The 20,585-nt window shown below is 37.3% G+C and overlaps 1 protein-coding gene across 2 annotated transcripts; it reads left to right on the top strand.

The window, feature by feature from the left end:
• Positions 1-1,194: 1,194 nt before the first annotated feature.
• Positions 1,195-19,188, top strand: LOC120112323 (agmatine deiminase-like). 2 transcript variants are annotated; one of them, XM_039131310.1, is made up of 10 exons: positions 1,200-1,399; positions 1,938-2,051; positions 2,126-2,221; positions 2,307-2,391; positions 7,056-7,111; positions 7,222-7,300; positions 10,080-10,214; positions 12,870-13,105; positions 18,360-18,518; positions 18,839-19,188. In XM_039131310.1, the coding sequence occupies exons 1-10, from the start codon at positions 1,307-1,309 to the stop codon at positions 18,941-18,943; spliced, it is 1,158 nt and encodes a 385-aa protein (XP_038987238.1). In that variant the 5' UTR covers positions 1,200-1,306; the 3' UTR covers positions 18,944-19,188. The 2 variants fall into 2 exon arrangements, with proteins under 2 accessions (XP_038987239.1, XP_038987238.1); XM_039131311.1 differs by lacking the exons at positions 18,360-18,518; positions 18,839-19,188 and adding an exon at positions 14,688-14,741 and having other exon boundaries at positions 1,195-1,399.
• Positions 19,189-20,585: the final 1,397 nt, after the last annotated feature.

Genomic DNA, 20,585 nt, shown 5'->3' with positions numbered 1-20,585 from the left:
TATAAGAAATATATAATACCTGAATCATGAACCACCTACCTCCATGTATTACAAAAGTATTTTCTTAAGTTAGTTTGGCTTCGAATCTTTATTATAGACATTCGGGTCACATAAAATATTAAGCCAGATCAAACGGAAATTTAATCTATCTTTATAACTTTAGACCGACTCAATTTATGATTTGAGAGCATGTTCACAATCTTATTATGGACTCAATATACTATTACACCCCATGCTTCATCAAGGAAGAATGGCGAACTTAACCGGCTCAACTTCGCTAACTAGCTAGCGTAATTTAGCCTTCAATAAGATCTTGATTTTAAATTTTATTTTTTAAAATAAAATCTACAATATTTTTAATTTAAATTAATAAATAGGATTTTTTTCATGAATACCCTTCTAAATATTAAATTTTGCATAAATTCTCTTCCAAAATTAATATTTGCATGTATACCCTCGTAAAACACTTGTTTTGCTATTCTAGCTTTTTTTTTTTATTTTTGTTTTTGCATATGTACCCATGCTATCTAACAACGTTAAAAAATTAACGGCTCAAATTAAAATGACTAAAATACCCTTAATGAGTAGACATGCAAATAGATCACGATCCCGAAAGAAGATAGAGACAATAGTGTAATTTTAATTTTTTTTTATTTTTAATTAATATAAATTTGATTTTTCTTATTTCGTTAGAATAATCATTATATTAGGGGCATTTGTACAATAATAGAATTTTACGAGGGTATACATACAAATATTAATTTGGAAGGATATTTATGCAAAATCTGATATTTAGAAAGGTATCAATAAAAAAATTCCTAATAAATATTAGCCCAACTACTTGGTACGGAATAAGATTATATATTATTTTATAATAATTTTAGTAAAAAATAGTAAAGTAGTCACTATGTTGTGGTGCATGCGCATGTGCATGTGGAAATCATTAATTTGTTCCGGCGACAGAAGATACCCGCCCGCCCGAAGGAAAGATTCCATCCTTTCCTCTTGGCATTCCAAGATGTGATGTTAGAAAAAGGATAAGTTACCACTTTGTCGCGTCGTTCTTTGATTTACGTCCACAATTAGATGCCGTTTTTATTGCGTAATGCGCTCTTTAAGTAATCATTACTTTTGAGATGATTCCCTTACTCTAAGGTTCTTTGTGGTTTTTTTTTGTTGTCGTTTTTAAGCTTCGAGGCGGGCCCGTGTCGCAGTGCTCGTTCCAGTCCTCGATCTTCTTCTCCAGGGAGTCCTGGTTGGAAACAAAGTTTCTCTAAAGAGGTGAAGGGCAAGGGGAGGGAAGGGGATGGCGAGGGATTTGGAGGGGAAACCGGCCGTCTTGGGCTTCCACATGCCCGCCGAGTGGGAGCCCCATCACCAGTGCTGGATGGGTTGGCCTGTGAGTACCCCGCCCTTGTTTTCTTTTGCCTCTTTGTTTCTTTTTTCAAGGTCGAAAACTCCCTCCTTGGGATGTCTCCTGGACTTTTTTGATTCTATTCTTGATGTTGGAATTTGTAGGTTTTCTTGAAATTTTAGGATTCCATGCCTTAAACTTGTTTATTGATCTCTAATATCTTCTTTTTCTCCCTTTTAGTTTTAGTAAGGCCTGAACTTATAGTGATTCTTCATCAATTCGGTCCATTGGATTCGCTATATACGTGGGACATTGAAATCCGAATCCAAAAAGACCGAATTTGCGTCAGTCTGTCTAGTATCTTTGATGTACCCCGATTACCATGTGTTTACCTAACAGAAACCTGGAAAAGATTGTGTCTTTTTGATGATATACTTGTGTTTACTGTGGATAGTTCTTTGATGTGGTCTCTAAAGAAAGAAAAAAAGAAGAGGAATTGCCCGCAATGGCGGCGGCTGTCTGTACGTACTCATATTAGTTCATTGATAAATTTTGAAGTCTTGGTGTTTCATGTGAATTTCAGGAACGCATGGATAATTGGCGGGATAATGCAGTTCCTGCTCAGAGGGTGTATGCTGCAGTGGCCATGGCGATTTCAGAGTTTGAGCCGGTTACCGTATGTGCAAGCGCTGCTCAGGTTTGTGCACGAAGTTCGTAAACAGTGATCATGGTTTTCTCTCATTTTCATCACTTATACTTCTAATGCATCAGTACACAAATGCATACGGGTTGCTGCACGGTAAGGACAACATCAGGGTGGTCGAGATGAGCATGAATGATGCCTGGTTTCGTGATATTGGACCTACAGTGAGCTCCTTTGTTTCCACTTAGATCTTATTATTTGCATATATGTTATAGTACTGCAGCACAGATTGAATTTCTTGGACACTAGTTTGTTCAACGAGACAGGAAACCAATTTCAGGATCCCAAGAGCAGCAAGTTGCAGGCATTGATTGGACATTTAATTGCTGGGGTGGTATGGAATTTAGATTATGTTCCCTGGTTTTATGTTTTTATCCACTATTCTTTTCTTGGCCTCGTGCATTTTTGATTTCACTGTGGAGTTAATGATTATAGTGCTTAGTGTTCTGCGCATTCCCTATAACTGTGAAGGCAAATAAAAGTGCATTATTATAACAAAAAATAGTAAACTAAGTGAGAAAATGAAAAGGAAAAAAATGGAAAACCACTTACTGTGAAGCAGTGCTAAATGCTATTAAATAACAAAACATGCTATACTTGCATGTGTCATGTTTAAAACTGGTGGAGTGAAGCTTGATAATAGCCACCTGATGTTGTTCCATAAGAACTCCCTGTACGAACTTCTCCTTTTGTTTTTATCATGACTAGGCCCGGTAAGTACAGAATTCTGGAGGGGCTGGCTCACTATTTAGATAACTGACAGAAGAGAAGACTGCATTTTACCCCACATAACCCTTTCTCATGGATTTTCTAATACTTCTATTTCTTTTTTTTTTAAAAGAAAAACATTTGTTCTATAGCTCTACCTACCATGACATAGATTTCCTTGCAGAGGGTGATGGAGAACTTTTGCTCTTCCCTGCACCATTCCATGGACTTTATCACCTTTCTTGCATTAAAAGTATCCAACACCTCAAGTAGGCCTAGAAAGTATACTATGCATTACTGTTCCATTAGAACTCTATAAAAACTTGTCTTGTGTTTTGACTTAGGAGTATCAGATTGACTACAATGAGGCATTCGCACTTTTGGGAACATGGCTACTGATCTTGTTGCTATTTTCATTAGTTGTGAAACTTTTTTGTGACAATGAGCTGAGTGAAGCCTGTATGTCCTATTCACCTTGGGCATCTTTTCCACAAAGTTGTCACCTTCATCGGGCTATCTATGGCTCGGTAAACTTCTAATGTCCAGTTTAAGCATTTTGCTCATCATCCTTTGTATTCTTTTATCAAACAAATATGATAATTATGCTCCTTGATTTGGTGTTGTTTCCAACGATAACATTATTCTCTTGCTCTGTATCAATGATATGACTATTCCTTGTGGTGATGCATGCAGAATTGCAATGACATGTTTCATTTCAATTTGGACTTAAAGACCTTGGACCCCTTCCTACAATTTGGGCTTTGATACTTGTTATCACAACATATATATCAATATGCACACTTTTAGCACATCGATGGACATTAACTAAAAGTTTCTTCATGTTGACAGAGAAGCTCTTCCTACTATCATCTACTGGAAAGCAGTTTTAAGTCAACGTAATCCTTTTTAGATGTAACATTGCCAATGAGTCCATTTTGTCCGTGCTCTTTGTGCTTGCACTATGCTATTGCCATGTGCATTCACCATTCTTTGGCTTGCCAATGCTCTTCAATTTTACCCCAAATCACTCGCTAGTCTATGATAGCTTTAAAGGGATAACCAGTCACTCTCTTCTTGTATTTCCATCTCTTCTCAAGGTCAGAGCCTATTTTGATGCTAATCTCAGCTGGATTTTATAACCAGTGTTTTACTACAACCTCCTTTGTGTTCTTTGACAACTCTTGTTGTACTCGAAGAGAAAGAAGCATGTTGTATACATTGATGTTGATTATTGAGCTGTGTGTGCGTATTTATTTAAGTATGCATGTCAGTGTATATTTATATATGTGCACATAGGATTGTATGTGTAAATCCTGAGAGTAATTTTCATGGCTCAAAACTTTATCAGTATGAAATAATCATATGCATCTTATTATTGGTACTGGAGACTGCCAGTGCAGTCCAGTTTAGGCCCTACTTTAGTTGCACTCTGTTATTTGCTAAGAAAACCTTCTTTAGGTTAACCTACTACTAATATGTAACTAAATACCTGAATAGAATAATAGCTACAGCACTTGGGAAACTAACCTTGGGTAACAAGGCTGCAATAGCCCCTATAAGTGTTTGAAGCTATTAACCACTCTTAATAGTCCTGGCTTTTCATGTGAGGAACCATTTAGTTTTTAATGGGATGATTGTAGCGATGAGGAGATGTTCCTATCGACTTTTTCTTTTTATCCTTCATGGATGTCATATCTAAAAGAAAAAGAAGATTGTATGTTTTCCTTTGATCTTGGGATTTGTGACAAGAGTACTATGCAGTGGGCACTAACAATTACATATGGGTCTGTGGATAATTTCTCAATGATTAACATCACTCAATATATGGGCACTTTTGCATGCTATTGCTGAGTTTGTCGAACCAACCCGAATTGGATGGTTTGGCGCGTATCAAATTGAACCGATACGAAATCGGGATGGTCGGACTGTTCAGGTTGGTTCGGCTTATAAAATCCCCACGACCCGTCGGCCGCTTTGACTACTCTCGCTCTCTCTCTCTCTCGTTTTCTCCTTCAACGCCGACCCACCCCATCTTCCTTGAACAATGCCAAAGGTGACGTTGTCATCCTTGATCAATGCCATGAGAGCCGTCACCAACATCTGCAGCTCCAATCAATGGTTAGGGTTAGGGTTTGGGGCTATCGCTGCTACCACCAATGAGGTATGCCTCTCTCCTCTCCTCCCTCTCCTTCCCTCCAACCTTCTCTCTCTTCCTCCTGCTCCTTCTCCTTCTTTCCTCTCTCCATAAACTCCCTCCCTCCCTCCCTCCCTCCCTTTCCTTCTTCGTCGTTCTAAAACGACATTGAAGATGATGCCATCACACTTGATCAACATCGACACCATTGCCTCTTCCTCGATACACCTCTCTCCCTCCCTCTTCCCCCCTCTCTCCTTCTCTCCCTCTCTATGCCTTTCATCTTCTCTCTCTCTCTTGGTTTTCCTTCTAGGGTTAGGATTTCTCCCTCTCTCCCCTCCTCTCCCGATCTTGCATCTCCGATGTACCTCGGCTTGGTACTATACAAATCGACACTGTACCGAACTGGTCACTGGCTGGTGCAAACTTCAGTACTAGTTCGGCAAACCTTGATAAAATGATTGGTTCCATGGTACAAGTAAGGTTATGATCATTTCCTCAAAATATTCATGAAGAATTATTTAATCATGGTGAAATGCTTGATTGATGCTGGACAATTGTCATGATATCAAAAATTAGTAGGTTAGTTTTTCTATAATTAATTGATTACATTATTTTTTTTAGTTTTTTGATAATTTTATTTCTTTTTGTTAAAGTTACTCATTGTTTTAGTTATTTTAGCATGGAGACTTGAGGACAACTTCCATACAACAAAAGAACAAGTGGAAAAAGACATTAATTTTACAAGAACAACTAGCTTTGAGAAACAAATGGAAAAGATCATGTGTATTTAAGAAATGAATACCTTGATTATCCTAATTCCAAAACTATGGTGAAAGATTCTACCTACCTTGTGCGTACTTTGCTCACAACTAGAATTTAAGTTCGGCAACAACACTTCATTACAGCATTTTTTGTGCCACTTTAGTTGCTTGATATTATAATTCAATATTTGCACCTTATGATTTATGCGTTAAATCATATTATCTAAGGTTTTAGTCTTGGTATCGGATCTCATTACTAATCTCATGTTGGTATAGTGTTGGTACACCTAATATGGAGGTTGATTCAGCATACCAAGACTTACTACAACCCTATACTGAGTATCAGTTCATCATTGATTCAACACATTATTGCCTGATACGGGGCAACACATACCGGTATTGTGAACCTTGACAATATCTCTTCCTCCACTATCTAATTAGTTTACATTGCCTGCAATCTCTAGTATAGCTTCAACCCATCCATCTTCCACTTCTGTTCCTTTCCTTGCTCCCTCCTCCCCTCCCTCTCTAGGTGTGGTTGTCGCCCAATGGTCCTGCTGTTGCACCAAGAAGCCATGGTAGTAAGAGCATGGATGCAACTCCTACACTACAATGAATGTGCTTAGATGCCTCCAGACAAGTTTACCTCATCAAAACAGCCTCGGCTCATTCTCTTCTCAAGTTGAATCTTGAGGCCATGCTTAACAAGCTTAAGGAGGTTATTGGTCTTAACAAGGCTCAGGCAAATTCTTTGGATGTTGAATCATCTACGGTTGCTGCCACTTCCGATGGATCCAACTAAAGAAGTGATGTAGCATAATACAGAAAAAGGGTTGATTTTTGCTCAGGTTCACTAGGGTTCTCGTCTCCATCAGGAGATTTCTTATGAAACCCTATTAGTCACTTGGTATTCCCATTCCTCGGAGTACTTAAAACCATTTTTTGAGTATTTAGTTAAACTCTTGCATGGAATAAGAATCACTAATGGAGGGAGGGAATCGTATTTTCTTATTTTTTTCTTTTATTTTTGTTTTTGTTTGAATGATTTCCCTACACACCTCCAAGATCATGTGCATGTGGACATGCTAGGATTTATTTGGCCTAGGGCAATTTAATAAATTTATTTCCTAGAAAAAAACCATATTATCTTCATATAATGTGCGAAAGAAAATTAAGATAAATTGTGTAATATAAATGGAAAATTGTCTAAGAGATGGAAGGAAACCTACAATTCACCATTAGAATTGGTTTCATTCTTTACAGTTTACATTATCCATTGATGATTACTTGGTATTTTAAATTATGCAAATCCACGATAGTTGCCCTTCATATATCATTATGGTGTGCTCATTGAGTATAAAAGGATTTATTTGGTCTATTTTGTTTGTCCAGAGGCAGAGGAAGGTTGTTATAGTGATTGGAGCCTTGATATTCTTGTTGCCAAGAAGGTCAGTGAAGCAATTTTCTTTTGGCATGAGGTTTCTAATAGTAGTTATAAACTTGTTTTTGCATGCTTGCCTATATTTGATGTTCATTTCTGTTACAATTTTACTTTTAGATTTTGGAGTTGGAGAGGCTCCCTAGATTTCCGCATTGTATGGTTCTTGAGGGTGGAAGCATTCATGTAGATGGAGAAGGTAACTTTTTACTTATGACATTTATGTGGGTGTTTTGGAAACTTTATATTGTTGTGGTTGTTTACTATTCTTTTATTTTCCCAAGCATTTGTGTTTATATAGAATTGAAACAATTGGTCTAGGTATAAAGAAATGAGCTTAATCTTTTGCAGAAATAGAGGCAATTGATTTTCTTTTGGCATGTGAGAAAAATAGGCATATATCTTCTGCATAAGCTCGATAATGTCATGATCTTTACCCTGTGTTTGGTTGGGGCCATGAGAGGGAGGATAGATGTTCCCCATCAACTGTTTGGTTCAAAAAATTTTGAAAGGATGGATGAAAAGGAGAAATTGTCCATCCATCCTGGCCCACCAGTTTACATCCTCCTAATTTGAGAGGATGCAAGGAAGGATGAATGAAGCATGTGAGGGGTGGGTTTCTACGTTGGCAAAATTACCCCTCATTAATTTTTTTGACAAAACTTTAACACTTCACTCTTTTTTATCAAAGGGTGGTTTAGTAAAAATATCATATAAATATCATCCATCCTATCCTTCATTCCTATGCCAAACTGAGGGAATCAACCCATCCATCCTCTCCCTCATCCATCCTTCTTACCCTATCCATCCTTCGTACCAAACAAAGGGTTCGTCCTTCTCTTCTTCGTTCTGATTCTTTCTTCTCTCATCTTTCGCATTCAACATAGGATATGTCTCTTTCTAAATAATGTTTTAATGTTTTCTTTTGTCAAATAGGCTTATAAAATTCATGCTTAGTTGAACTTATGCTCCGTCCATCTTTCTTCTTTCCAAGGATTTCACTTGGTCTGAATATTGATCACACACTTTCAAGATGAGACATGTAAAATATTGTCTAGTGTTATTTCAGCTGCTATAAACTAAGATATGTTGATATATTAGCACAAACAGTATTGTAATATTGATAGAGATTATTTAATCACTAAATTCTGTAATTTAACCAAGGTTAAAGGCCTTATGTTCGGAAGGGGGATCGACGCTCTTGAGGGCAATTAAAGGGGAGAGAGTTCGCTGGTTGGGGCAAATGGGCACCTGCAGTGGTCATTGTAGATGGATTAATTAACATGGTAAGATCCCTATCATTGGGTTGGAGGGAGATCATCCTGGTGGTATAGTTCCAAGATAAAGACTACTAAGAGGTCCGGGGTATGAATGACGCCAACATTAGTGATGGAAGGCGGGTCTGCATGGCTTAACAGGGGAGGTGGAGTTGCTTGGAGATGTGAAGAGGAGATAGAGGGGAGGCTGTGGAGAGTGAGAGAAATCTAATGGGTGCATCAGTGTCTATGACTTGCCTGTGCATAGTCCTTGTATAATTGCATGTGTACATGGATCATATATCTAGCACCGCCATGTTATCACAGCTATCAATCCCATGCATTATCATCTTTGAATATTTCTCACACAAATCTACTACACAAATCTGACCCATATAAGTGGCAATGCTACATTAAAGCACCAGGCAGAGCACCTAACGAGACATGCGAGAATCTTAAAGTACAGCATATACTTCTAATAGGATATTTTCTTAAACCCTTTTGTAATGTGAGCAAGCCTCTGAAGGTCCCATCCATATTGCTTACGTAAACTGCTCCTACTCAAACAAGAATAACGAGCTATATCTAAAAAATATGCAAAGCCCATACAACTTGATCCTAAAATACTCAGATTTTTTTTTTTTTTTTTTTGAGGGAAACTCCTAATACAATGATAACTCTTAAAAAATGTCTATATTTGAGCTTTTGGCCTATTTGGTCGGGGTAATTGAGGTCCACCCCTTGGTCAGACTGCTATTTTATGTTTAATCACTGAAAATTTTATGCTTTCCCTTAATTTTGATGGAGATTAATCCCTGGCCTCTTTGTGTGTGCACACAAAGCAGGACAACTGTGTATAGAACAGCCAAATTGTATGCAAAACACAGGCTTAACTGTGTACAGGGCTAAATATAAAATCCTGTAAAGGAGTGAAACATAAAATGGCAATTAAACAAAGGACTGGATGTTAAGTTCGATCTCCAAGTAGTCTTTGTCGGGTTTGTTGTTGTGTGTTCCTTACTGGGCCTTTCTCTGATATCCTACTCTCTTATGTTTCTTTGAAGATTACTTGAACTTCCCAATCTTCTCCATGGTTCTTCAAGTGCATAACACTCAACACAATGGCTCCCCCCTCTGCATTTACCTTTCCTTGTCAGGTCCTGTTGCAAAATAATATCAAGATGCTTAAGCAGCTGGTCCCAGTTGTATTGTTATCAGGGGTCTTTTACCTATTAGCACCCCTGATGGTGAATTTGAAGTTGGATATTTTATCCTAATGGTACTATACCATAATCATCAAGTTCTTTCCCAACTATTTGGGGTCGGGCTCGCCAAGAAGTTTATCAAAATGGTACCAATTTTTATTAAAAGGTATTTGATCAGAAGCTCCCAAATGAGCATTATATACATTCTTTTGAAATAATATTTGATCCATTACAATAATATTTTTACTCTACTCTAAAATTGCTACTTGTTTAGTTGTGAGTTTACCTTTAGAATAGGACTGAACTTGTGTAAGGACATAAAAGGCAGTCAAGAAATGATTTTTTTTTTCTTTATTAGAGGAACACTCCTTTCAGATGGTATAACTGATGTCTTGGTTAGGTCATGGACTGTCTTCAAAGGCTGGATTATATACCTTATACTAGCATTATTCACATATGGTGAAGATTCTATTTGAAAGGCTCTCATGTTTTATGTCTATTACTTATCTTTCAACAGGTACTTGTATTACAACTGAGGAATGTTTATTGAACCCAAATCGAAACCCTGATATGAGTAGAGAAGAGATAGAAGATGAGCTAAAGATGTATCTTGGGGTCAGAAAAGTCATTTGGCTGCCCAGAGGGCTTTATGGTAACTATAAATATTTATTCTTTATATTTTATCTTTTTTCATAACTCCAATTTTCTGAGTTCAAACTCATTGTTGACAAGTTATCTGTAAAATTGAGATTGTGAATAGCTTCTGCTAAACATTAGCTTGTAATAAAAGAAAGAAAAAAAATAAATGATCAACAATTTTGACATATCCTGCTCAACTCTTGATCAACTGGAAATGTTGAAATGAAAAGACTAAACCTGCATTTTCCAACTACAAGCTGCATACATGTCCATGAAATTTTAGGTGCTAGTGTTGTAAAATGAGTTGGATGTGGTGACTCATTAATAGGTTGGCGAGGATGGAGGACCCAGTATATAAAGCTATTCAATCAATTGCCCCATGCATAGTGTTCACCAATTACACAAGAATGTGGTGATGCATACCATAATACTCTTAACAGTTATAATAAGATTTCCCCACCTACAACTTGTAGACATCCCACCTCTCAACACTCCACAGAGAGGCCAAACATCGATTTACATGATACCACTGGATCCTGACATTCCAAATGTCTTAAAATCATGACCATTCACAGATATCTAGCATCACCATTTCCCAGGAAAACTAATGGCTAGCCAATGACCATCAGTTTGATCAGATGGTTGTTAAGTAGCTGTACTTTTCGGGACAAGCCCCAACCAGTTTAGGTCCTTAATTTAGACAGCTAATCAGATTATGTTTAATTGCACTGCTGGTTATTATCTCTCTCTTTGGACTGGATAGCTAGTTAGTTGCCACCTGGTTCTTCTTCCAGAACCTCTTCAATGGGTAAACTTCATCAGAATTCGTGATTTTTGGCACTTCTGCAAATTTTCCATGAGTTTTCTTTAATCTCACATTAGACATGAAACTAGTCAGCCTACCCTAAAGACACCATAAGACACGCCTCCTTCCAGGGCAAAAATCATCAGAAATTTTCTGAGTCATTCATCTTATACTAGTAAAAAGCTCAAGTCAGGGGAAGTGAATGGCCAAATAATTGAAGTTTCCTTCAGCTCTGGAGGATACAAAAGACTCAACAGTGTTGAAGGGAGTGAAGGCCAGACATCAGCATATTAGGGGGATTCTTTTTCTCTTTTCTTCCTTTTATAGTAATTAATTTTTCTAGTTTTGAGTCTTTTGCTTACATAGACCAGTTAGTTTGTAGCATAAAATCTAGCTAGTCTTTTCCTTTGGGTTTTTGTTGGGAAGAAATAATGGGTCCACTATCCAATAAATCTTCTTGTCACATATTCTTTTCAATTATTAGTAGTTCCAGGTTACTCCTTGGCCTAGTTTACTACTCTCTCTAGTTCCTATTATTGTCTATCTTCCTTTTGCAATATCAAATGTGAAGGCCCCTAGACTGTGAATATCCTTGTCCTAGGGAGGTTGGATTCAGAATGTTAACAAATCTCTGTGGTTTGAATTAAAAACCTTGCATCAGCTACAAATAGGCAGCTGGACGTTGCACAGTCTTCAAGTCTATGTGGGATCTAGCTTGAAGGTTTGACTATCAAATTTAGAAGAAATCCTCCATTGATATTAGAGTTCACTGCATCTGAGGTCCTGCAGCACCCCACCCTCCTAACTTTTAGATACTGGCTGCATAGTATAATGAGGATATCCTTCTAAACATAAATAGGTAAATATTTATGACAAAGCAAGTGATAGTTTATCTTCGCATGCTTCTTTGGCTCATGAAAATCCAGAGAATTCGCAATCCAGAGAGCATTCCATTTATAAAAATAGTGACATGTGAAAGTAGGAACGGCAGCATCTATGGAAGTACTCTAAGAACATGATACTCTATCTATTAGATCTCTGTGATATCCAAGCTCTTGATAATATGCTTCTGTATGTTAGGAGTTCTGATTTCTTGTCAGGAAAAGGGAAAGGATAATAGTAGTAATAAATGAAACATTCTACCAAAAAAAAAAAAAAAGAAACATGAGCTTTTTTGTTCACTCTATTGTTTTGCATAGTTTCTGATACTATAGTACTGCTGATTATATTTGCCAACATACTCTCTCTTATGATTGCTAAAGTACAAGAAATCTTCATGGTATGTTCTATCAGTCAAGCAAGCATGAAGTCTTCACTTTAAATGCTTTTTACATTGTTTTCAGTTCCTATGTTTGAAATTGTGTGCTAAATCTGGTTTCACAAGTTATGATCCCTGGGCTCCTTGTGATATGCATTCTTGCACTACCATTTTTATGTTATCAATCAAACAAGAGGGAAATATAGAATATAGGTTAAAGCATGTACCCAGCGGAAATTTTCCTTCTCCCTAAAGGTCTATCAATGTCGATGATTTCTATCTTTTTTCAAATTTCCCCACGTGTATGTTGTTAACCTGTAAATGATAACAGACCATGCAGCCTTTCAATGTCCTGGTTTATGGCTATAAGTTATCCCCCATACAACATTTTATATTATGTCTTTTGCTCATATGATCTGAAAATGATTCCTTCTCTTACCTTTTACTCTTTTTTTTCTTTTTCTTGTGATTTTTTTTAAACATGGCTTGGATTTCATTTCTGTTTACATATTTGTTAACAAAGTCTTTTTTCCATTTTCTCTTGTATAACAAACCTTTTGGCCTTTATTATCCTTGTAAAGCTCTTATTTATATAACTTTTGTAGGTGATGAGGATACCAATGGTCATGTTGACAATATGTGTTGTTTTGTTAAGCCTGGAGTGGTGCTTTTGGCATGGACCGATGATGAGTTGGATCCTCAATACAAACGGTCAGTTGAGGCTTTGACAGTTCTCTCCAACTCTACTGATGCCATTGGTAGAAAAATAGACGTAATCAAACTCCATGTGCCTGGGCCGCTTTATATGACAGAGAAAGAAGCAAACGGAGTTGATAATTCGGTTAGTGAGATGGTTTTAACTAATATACGATGCTTTTGTATTAAGTTGAAATTATTTCTTGCTAGTGGTCATAAATGCGTTCAGCTGATTTGAGTTGTTTATATGAGTGGAAGCTGATGCATTAGGGAATTTAATCTGTTCTGCTGTTCTTAATTAGGTTACACTCACAGACACGAACATATTGGAAGGGCAAGCAAGAGTTGACCTGGGTTCCTACCTCTTTGATTTGAGCCTAATCCTTCTATTATGAAACCTAGTGGCATCTCTGTCTTGATACACATATCAGTTATTAATGGAAAAGGAACTATATGAATGTACACGATGTCACTTAGTTTAAAAAAAAGGATGATGTGATGAATGTTTTCATCTTGGCTATCTTGTCCTAAGCTTCATGTGGAAGAAATTTTTTTTCTAGATTCTCCTGATATTCACATTAATACTGAGAAGAGCACAAAGTATCCATGTGTTCATAGAGCCTCCACAGGATGCACCCTGCTAATGTGTTTTTATACATGGGCATATTTGGAGTGTAGGTGCTTTTTGAACCAAGTGAGCAAGCATTTTACTAGGACTTCCTATGCATCATATATTATCTTCTCTTTGCTACTTTTAGTTAAGCACCATCAATGTCTTATCCCCCTGCATGATTTTGATTCCATTTGATTTTTTTTGTTTTATTTATTTATTATTACTTTTTGGGTATTGAACATCTCGTCAAGCCTAAGAAATAAGAAGTAATCAACTTCCCCACCTTTTTGAGCTGTCACTCGTAATTCATGGTGAAACCCATCTGAGAGTTCATATAAGCTGCTTAAATTGTAGGAAATAAAGAATACTGATATGCATACTGAATTTTCATAGAAGACCTTCCACAGTTACATGCTTGTTCCGATATTAGACTCCCTTAATCATAGATCAAACAGGACATGGTCTTATCACATATTTAGACTCTGAGGACCTAATCAAACTCACTTGGAGAGATACCGGGGAAACAAAATCGTTTAATAACTCCTCTTATTTGCTTTGCAAATACCTTCGCAATATTGCTTTAAATAGTGAAAAACAATTTTTTTGGGATGTCTGTCTGAGTTGTTAGTGTGTTTTCAGAGACCTACTATTTTGCCTATAGCTTCTTTCTTTGGCAAATTTGGTCCACAGAATGGTTTGTGGCAAGCTAGGAAGCATGAACATGGATGCACATATGGATACAATAGATACGAAAATGCTAATAAGGCAAATCTTGAAACATAGGACATGATATAGCTAGGACATGTAAAAGAAACATATATATTTGGTACATAGACATATGTGTATCTATATGTATACTATATATGACCATTTATGCGTGTGTGAAAACATCCATAAACATGCTTTGGATAGCATCAAATTCTACAAGCTCATCATTTAGTTATCATTCAATTCTATAGACATCATAGTTTCCAAAACTGACCATTCACAATTCAAGGTTAACATTGAAAAAGGAAAGCAAATGTTCTTCTCTTCATTTTTGGATGTATCAAGAAAATATCTCGAGTGTATCCATGAACTATCTGATGTTTTTTTTTTTTTTTTGGTTTTGAAGAATATGATATTTGATAACATATATCTGAAAAGTATCTGACAAGTCTCCGTATGCGGCAAGTATTTGATAAGACAAGATGTGATTTGAGGTATCGATGCTTCTAATATTTCTTCTTTCATTTGACTCTTGCCAGTGCAGTGACTTGAAGTGCTATATAGTAATTTGATATGCTATATTATGCAAGGTCTACTGTGCCGGTACCGGGCACTGTACTAGTTGTCCGGCGGTATGAGTCGGTACGGGCGTTGCCGGGCCTGTACTGAGAGAGAAAACTTGCCAGAGCTGGAGAAGGAGAAGAGAAAGAGAGCGAGCGGGGGAGGGAGAGAGGAGCGGCAGCGGACACTGATGGAGGCCACGTGGGGCGGTGGAGGCCGAGGCCGCGGCTGTATCCCCTATTTCAAAAGAATAGGGGATGAGGCCGCAAAAAAAAATTTGGAATTTTTAGGCGAAGTCGGCAAGCTGCGGCCCCCCTGCGGCCCTCCGCCAGCGTCCGCCGCCGCTCCTTTTCCCTTCCTCCCCTTCTCGCTCTCTCTTTCTCTTCTTCTTCTCCAGCTCTGGCTCATACTTCTCTTAGCCTAATTTTTCTTTTCTTTTCCATGTGTTTCTATATTTGTCAAACCTTATATCAGATTCATTCATAAACATAGCAGATACCAGCAAAATGTCCTACTAGACTCTTCATCCACTCCATATATTTTTGTATATTGTTTCCTAGTAATCCTTACCCTTGAGTACCTATACTTTATCAGACCTTTTTCTTTATGTCTTAGATCTTTTTGTTGAAACTCTGTAAAGCATTGTGTTAGCCCTCAATTCTGATATTATTTGTTTCACAAAATCCAATCTCTTGCTAATGAAATTTTCATCTCTAGAAATCAACATTTCCTCAAGTCTTGATTCTTTTTCCTCCAGATTTTCTGAACCACTCAGTTCAGATAAAGTTTTTTGAACAGCAGAAATCCTATGTTTTAAACCTCAGTTACTTCTAATTTTCGTATCCTCAACCTATTGTTTCATTAGCAACTTTTGGAGCAAGATAGTAATTGCAGTCATGTCTCTCTAATTCTGAATTAATTTAGGGAAAAGCTGTCTGTAATTGCTTAGAAAAGGTTTTATGGGGCTTTTATTTTTGAAGCTATGACCAACCAATGGGTATGGACCTGATTGATCTGTTACACCAGTAGTTTAGAGAAGATAGTTGTCACGCCCCCGGCCCGAGATCGCGAGCCGGGGTCCGCGCCAACCGCCGCACACCCGTAGGAAACTCTCCCCACGAGCATGCAAGGCATCTTAACCAAACATCTCAATTATATATATATATCTAAAATAATTCAACTGAAATAAATGCAATCTTATTCCATTGACTGACCCAAATTATATAGTCTCACAGTTCTAAATACGCAGCGGAACAATAAAGATAAAACATCAATTTAAATAAAGCCTAATCTAGGATAACTTGTGCTTCAGTTCTTCTAGTCGCTCTCCCATTTTAAATCCCCGATAGGTTAGTTCTCAGAATCTGTAAAACAACAAGAAATTGTATAATGAGCTAGACAGCCCAGTAAGTAATAAACACCTTAACTAGTCAATTCATATAATAACATAAAATATAAATACAAATTACGATGAATCAACATAATAACATAATCAATTCCTTTTCAAGCACAAATTCATTAAAATTCGTATTTTTCAAATATCTATATACATATTCATAAATCTGATTCGAAACAAATCATATTCATCTCATCAGCTTTTAGCTACGACCACACTTATACCCTGTGGCTAGGCCAGAAACAGAACCGCACTTATACCCTGCGGAGTGGGCCAGAATACCGCACTTATATCCTGCGGAGTGGGCCAGAATACCACACTTATACCCTGTGGTGGGGCCAGAATTGCCAATGCATAATCCCCTATTGGCAGGGTCCAGAACATAGCCAGGCTGAGAGTTCTAAATCTGATGCACATCAAAATTCTTTTGTAACATAATAGATATATCATAATCCGATCTAAATATGCATATACGATGCAAAAACAGTAATATAACAATAGTCCGAAAAATATTATTCCAATTCACATATCCATTTTTCATTCAAAGCATCATCTCGTAAAATTCATAAATCACATATAAATTCATTAACAATTTATTCGATGCAAAAATAATATTATATAAATGAAGAGTCTAGAGAAGGCAGTTCATTACTTACATTGTACGCGATCCACAACAAATCCAATTAATCTCACAAATTCCTCGTAGAACCTAATATCCAAAAATCATATTTTCTTTTAAAATTAATCACAATATATATAAAACTTAAATTTTAACATTCTTCCAGGGCCGACCCTGCAGAAGTGTCTAGCACCCCGGGTTCGGGTTCGGATTCGGGTTCATACCCGTAAACCACCCTCCTCCTTTTATTTTATTATTATTTTTATTATTATTATTTTCTTTCTTTCTTTCTTTTTTCAAATGGTTTAACAGAGAGATGAAGTTAGGAACCTTACCTCAGCCCCGGCGAAGATCCGGCGGCTTTTTTCTTCTCCGGCGGCAAACGGAGGAGGAAAGGGTCGTCCGTGCTGTGGCTGCTCGGCTCTCTCTCTCTCTCTCTCCCCCCTCCCTCTCTCTCGGCCGGCAGCCCAAGGAAGAAGGATCCCCCCTTCTCCCTCTTCTTGGTGTGGCGGCTCTCCTCGGTGGCCTCAAGGAGAAGGAGAGGAAGCCCTAAAAACAGGGCTTCCTTCTTCTTCGGAATGGAAGGAATTCCATCCCGTTGCCTCACGTGTTCTTCGGGATGGAAGGAATTCCATCCCGTTGCCTCACGTGCAATTTGGGACTGGGCCGGTCAAATGGACCGGGCCCAGTTCCAGGGTCTCACAATAGTTGTGGTATGGATATTGCTAAATTTATTGCCCCTATTATTGTTCAATGCTTGATAGCTAGTTCCGAGATGCGCTCTTCTAATTTCGAGAATGATAATCCGTTTTTTCCCAGACTACGAGCAAGGGGCAGGGGGCCTGATGCACCGTCGGGTTCATGGAGGTCCTGGGTTGTTACAAATGGTATCAGAGCAAACTCGGCCCATAGCCTATGTGGACCAGGGGACGCTACAGTCGGGTTCATGGAGGCTGACCACGGACCTATCATGGTGTTTGTGATTAGATTTGAGTGGATTTGAACCATTAGCCTGACGAGGACGTCAGAGCTTGAACGGAAAAAGTATGTGAGGACCCGTGCGGGCGTGTATTTAGTCTCACATCGGTTATTCGCCGAAGAGAACTGGGGTGCTTATACAGGATCAAGGAACTCAATTAATACCTTCCGACTAGCCATTATAGGTGAGGTCCTGAGTTGTTATATGATGCACCACCAGGCGAATTCGAACATAAATCCCATTTCTTGGGGGGATATATTCATAAGATACCTCTATTGTTTCAAGGAAACATCGAGGAAAGAAAAAATAACTTAATTTCAGATTAAAGTCACTTAAATTATCTTGGGAGTTGGAAAGGAGAGATTGTCTCGTGCACAAACTCTTGTATATGGAGATGGTGTAAAATATATGTAATTCAGACTGTACTATTCTGCAGTTACTTCTATTTCTGAAAGGTTTATCATTTAAATGCTCCAGCCATCAATCTAGTGGAATTTGAGTATCCACAGTTTACTCATTACAGGGGGCGGATGCAAAAGCAAGATTGGCAGGCACTAGGTTGGCGGCTTCTTATGTAAACTTCTACATTGCCAATGGTGGAATTATAGCACCAGCATTTGGTGATGAGAAGAGGGACCAGGAAGCTTATAATGTCCTCAAATCAGCATTTCCAGGTCATAAGGTAATATAGAATTTCTATTTTGCTGTTCTATTATTTTCCTGTGTGACCTGAGAGATTCTATGGTAAGAAACTCAAATGAGTAATATAAGTCTTATTGGAGATTTTGGTTTTTTTATTTTGCTGTTTTATTCATATAATTAAAACATACCAAAGGATATGGTTTTCCAAAGGATATCACTCAATCTTTTTTTGATTCTTTAGCTATCCTTTAATTAATTGTTATGGTTCCCTTGAGAAGATGCATAAGTCTCATATTTTTTTGATTTCTACAAATTTAGTTCATATGTTCAAAATAATCTATAAATTGGTTGGCCCCCCAGGTTGTAACGATTCAAGGTTCAAGGGAAATTTGTCTCGGAGGTGGAAATATTCATTGCATTACCCAGCAACAGCCAGCATTTCCTCGCATGGACGTGAAGAATTAGATCTGAAGTGGATGATTCAAATATTTTACCGTTTTGCCAAATAAAGGTTATTCTCTTCATTATGTATCAGGCATGATAATGAGCAAAGAACAGAACTTTTCATTTTATTTGAAAATTATGAAGTGTCAGAGATTCTCCACCATTGATCATTTAATAAGGGTTTGCTGCAGTTTTTGAGGGACATCATAATCATATACGTCTAAAATTTATAATGAAAATGGTCTCTGCAGATGGTTAGATCTCCATGGAGTTTGGAGCTCCTTTCGAGCAATCTATATGGGACGTTACTAATTGCAGAATGTTGCATATGGGACTTTATTTTTTAGTATGTCATGACATGTGAACACGCTAGCGCACCATCAAAGTTCACTAAGTTAACCTATGCATATAAGTTCCTCTTTAGCTTATGTCCATTCATGTGATCATTTTTGTTGTTATCAATGTGAATGTGAGATTTTATTTTGTGAATAATTTCTGTGACTTGAGCTTGGATAATGAAAGCCATGATGTGGCCTTCACCTTTGTTTTTGGGACATCGCCCTATGATTATTATGGCAGTTTCTTATGTTTGCCCAGGTTTTCCATTAGTGCAGGCTCCTTACAGCTATAAAGTTTGGTGCTTTGTTTCGCAATTTAAGTTGAAATGACTCATTTATAATTCAAAATATTTACAACTATATCATATGCAAAATAGATCTCATCGGGAAATGAAAGGTACAGTTAGGGGTGTAAATGAGCTAAGCTTGATCGAGCTTTGGTCTTATTAAGCTTAGTTTGAAATTAATTTCGTTTTAGACTTCAGGATCAAGTTTAATTTGTTTACCATTGTTTTAAGCTCAATTCAAGCTCAATCTCAAACTGAGCTGAACATGTGCCTAATCGGTGAGCTTGATAATTCTAAGTTGTTCTGAAATTAATTCAAGCTTGACTTAAGATCAATTCATGCTTGATTCGAGCTTTTCTCAGGCTGAGCTCCATCTACTCGGTTCGTTCATTTGACATCTCTATGTAGCCTTGCATTGCTCATTGATTGATCTTGAAACAGTTACATGGCAAAGAATTGCACTTGAGCAATGCTATTGCAGCACAGAAGATACACAAAAAGGTTATACAAGCAAGCAAGTAGCTCTCTTATTGCTTTCTTTAGAACTTGCACTATATAGGTTTTCGTTACTAGCTAACATTTTAAGAGATTTAAAGTAACATCTATTGGCTGTTATAATAGGATCTGTTTTATATGTATGTATGTATGTATTCATATATATATATGTATATGTATATGTATAGATAAATACATTAAGGTCTTGCACAAGCGATGCAAGTCCTAGTGTGGATATTTTTGATGATTGAAATAACGGCTTTAAGTTTTGAAATCGAAGGCTTTCTTTATGGTAGTAAAGAGATTAATCAAGATTTAGGAACATACCAAAGTTTTGTACAAGGATAAGCAGTAGTATCATTCATTAACCAAATTCATATACAAGTTTCTCAATAGTTAAGAGTGCCTAGGGAATTCTTGACATTAATGAAATTTTATTGATAAGATGTTCAATCTATAAGGTGAACTAAAGTTTATAAAAGAAACAGGCTCCAATGACATTGTTGGTCATGCATTGCCTTTAGGTGGCAATTAGCAAAATAA

Source organism: Phoenix dactylifera, chromosome 1, assembly GCF_009389715.1.
Source record: "Phoenix dactylifera cultivar Barhee BC4 chromosome 1, palm_55x_up_171113_PBpolish2nd_filt_p, whole genome shotgun sequence".
In the NCBI taxonomy this organism is placed as follows: Eukaryota; Viridiplantae; Streptophyta; class Magnoliopsida; order Arecales; family Arecaceae; genus Phoenix; species Phoenix dactylifera.
This window is presented reverse-complemented; position numbering and strand designations above follow the sequence as displayed.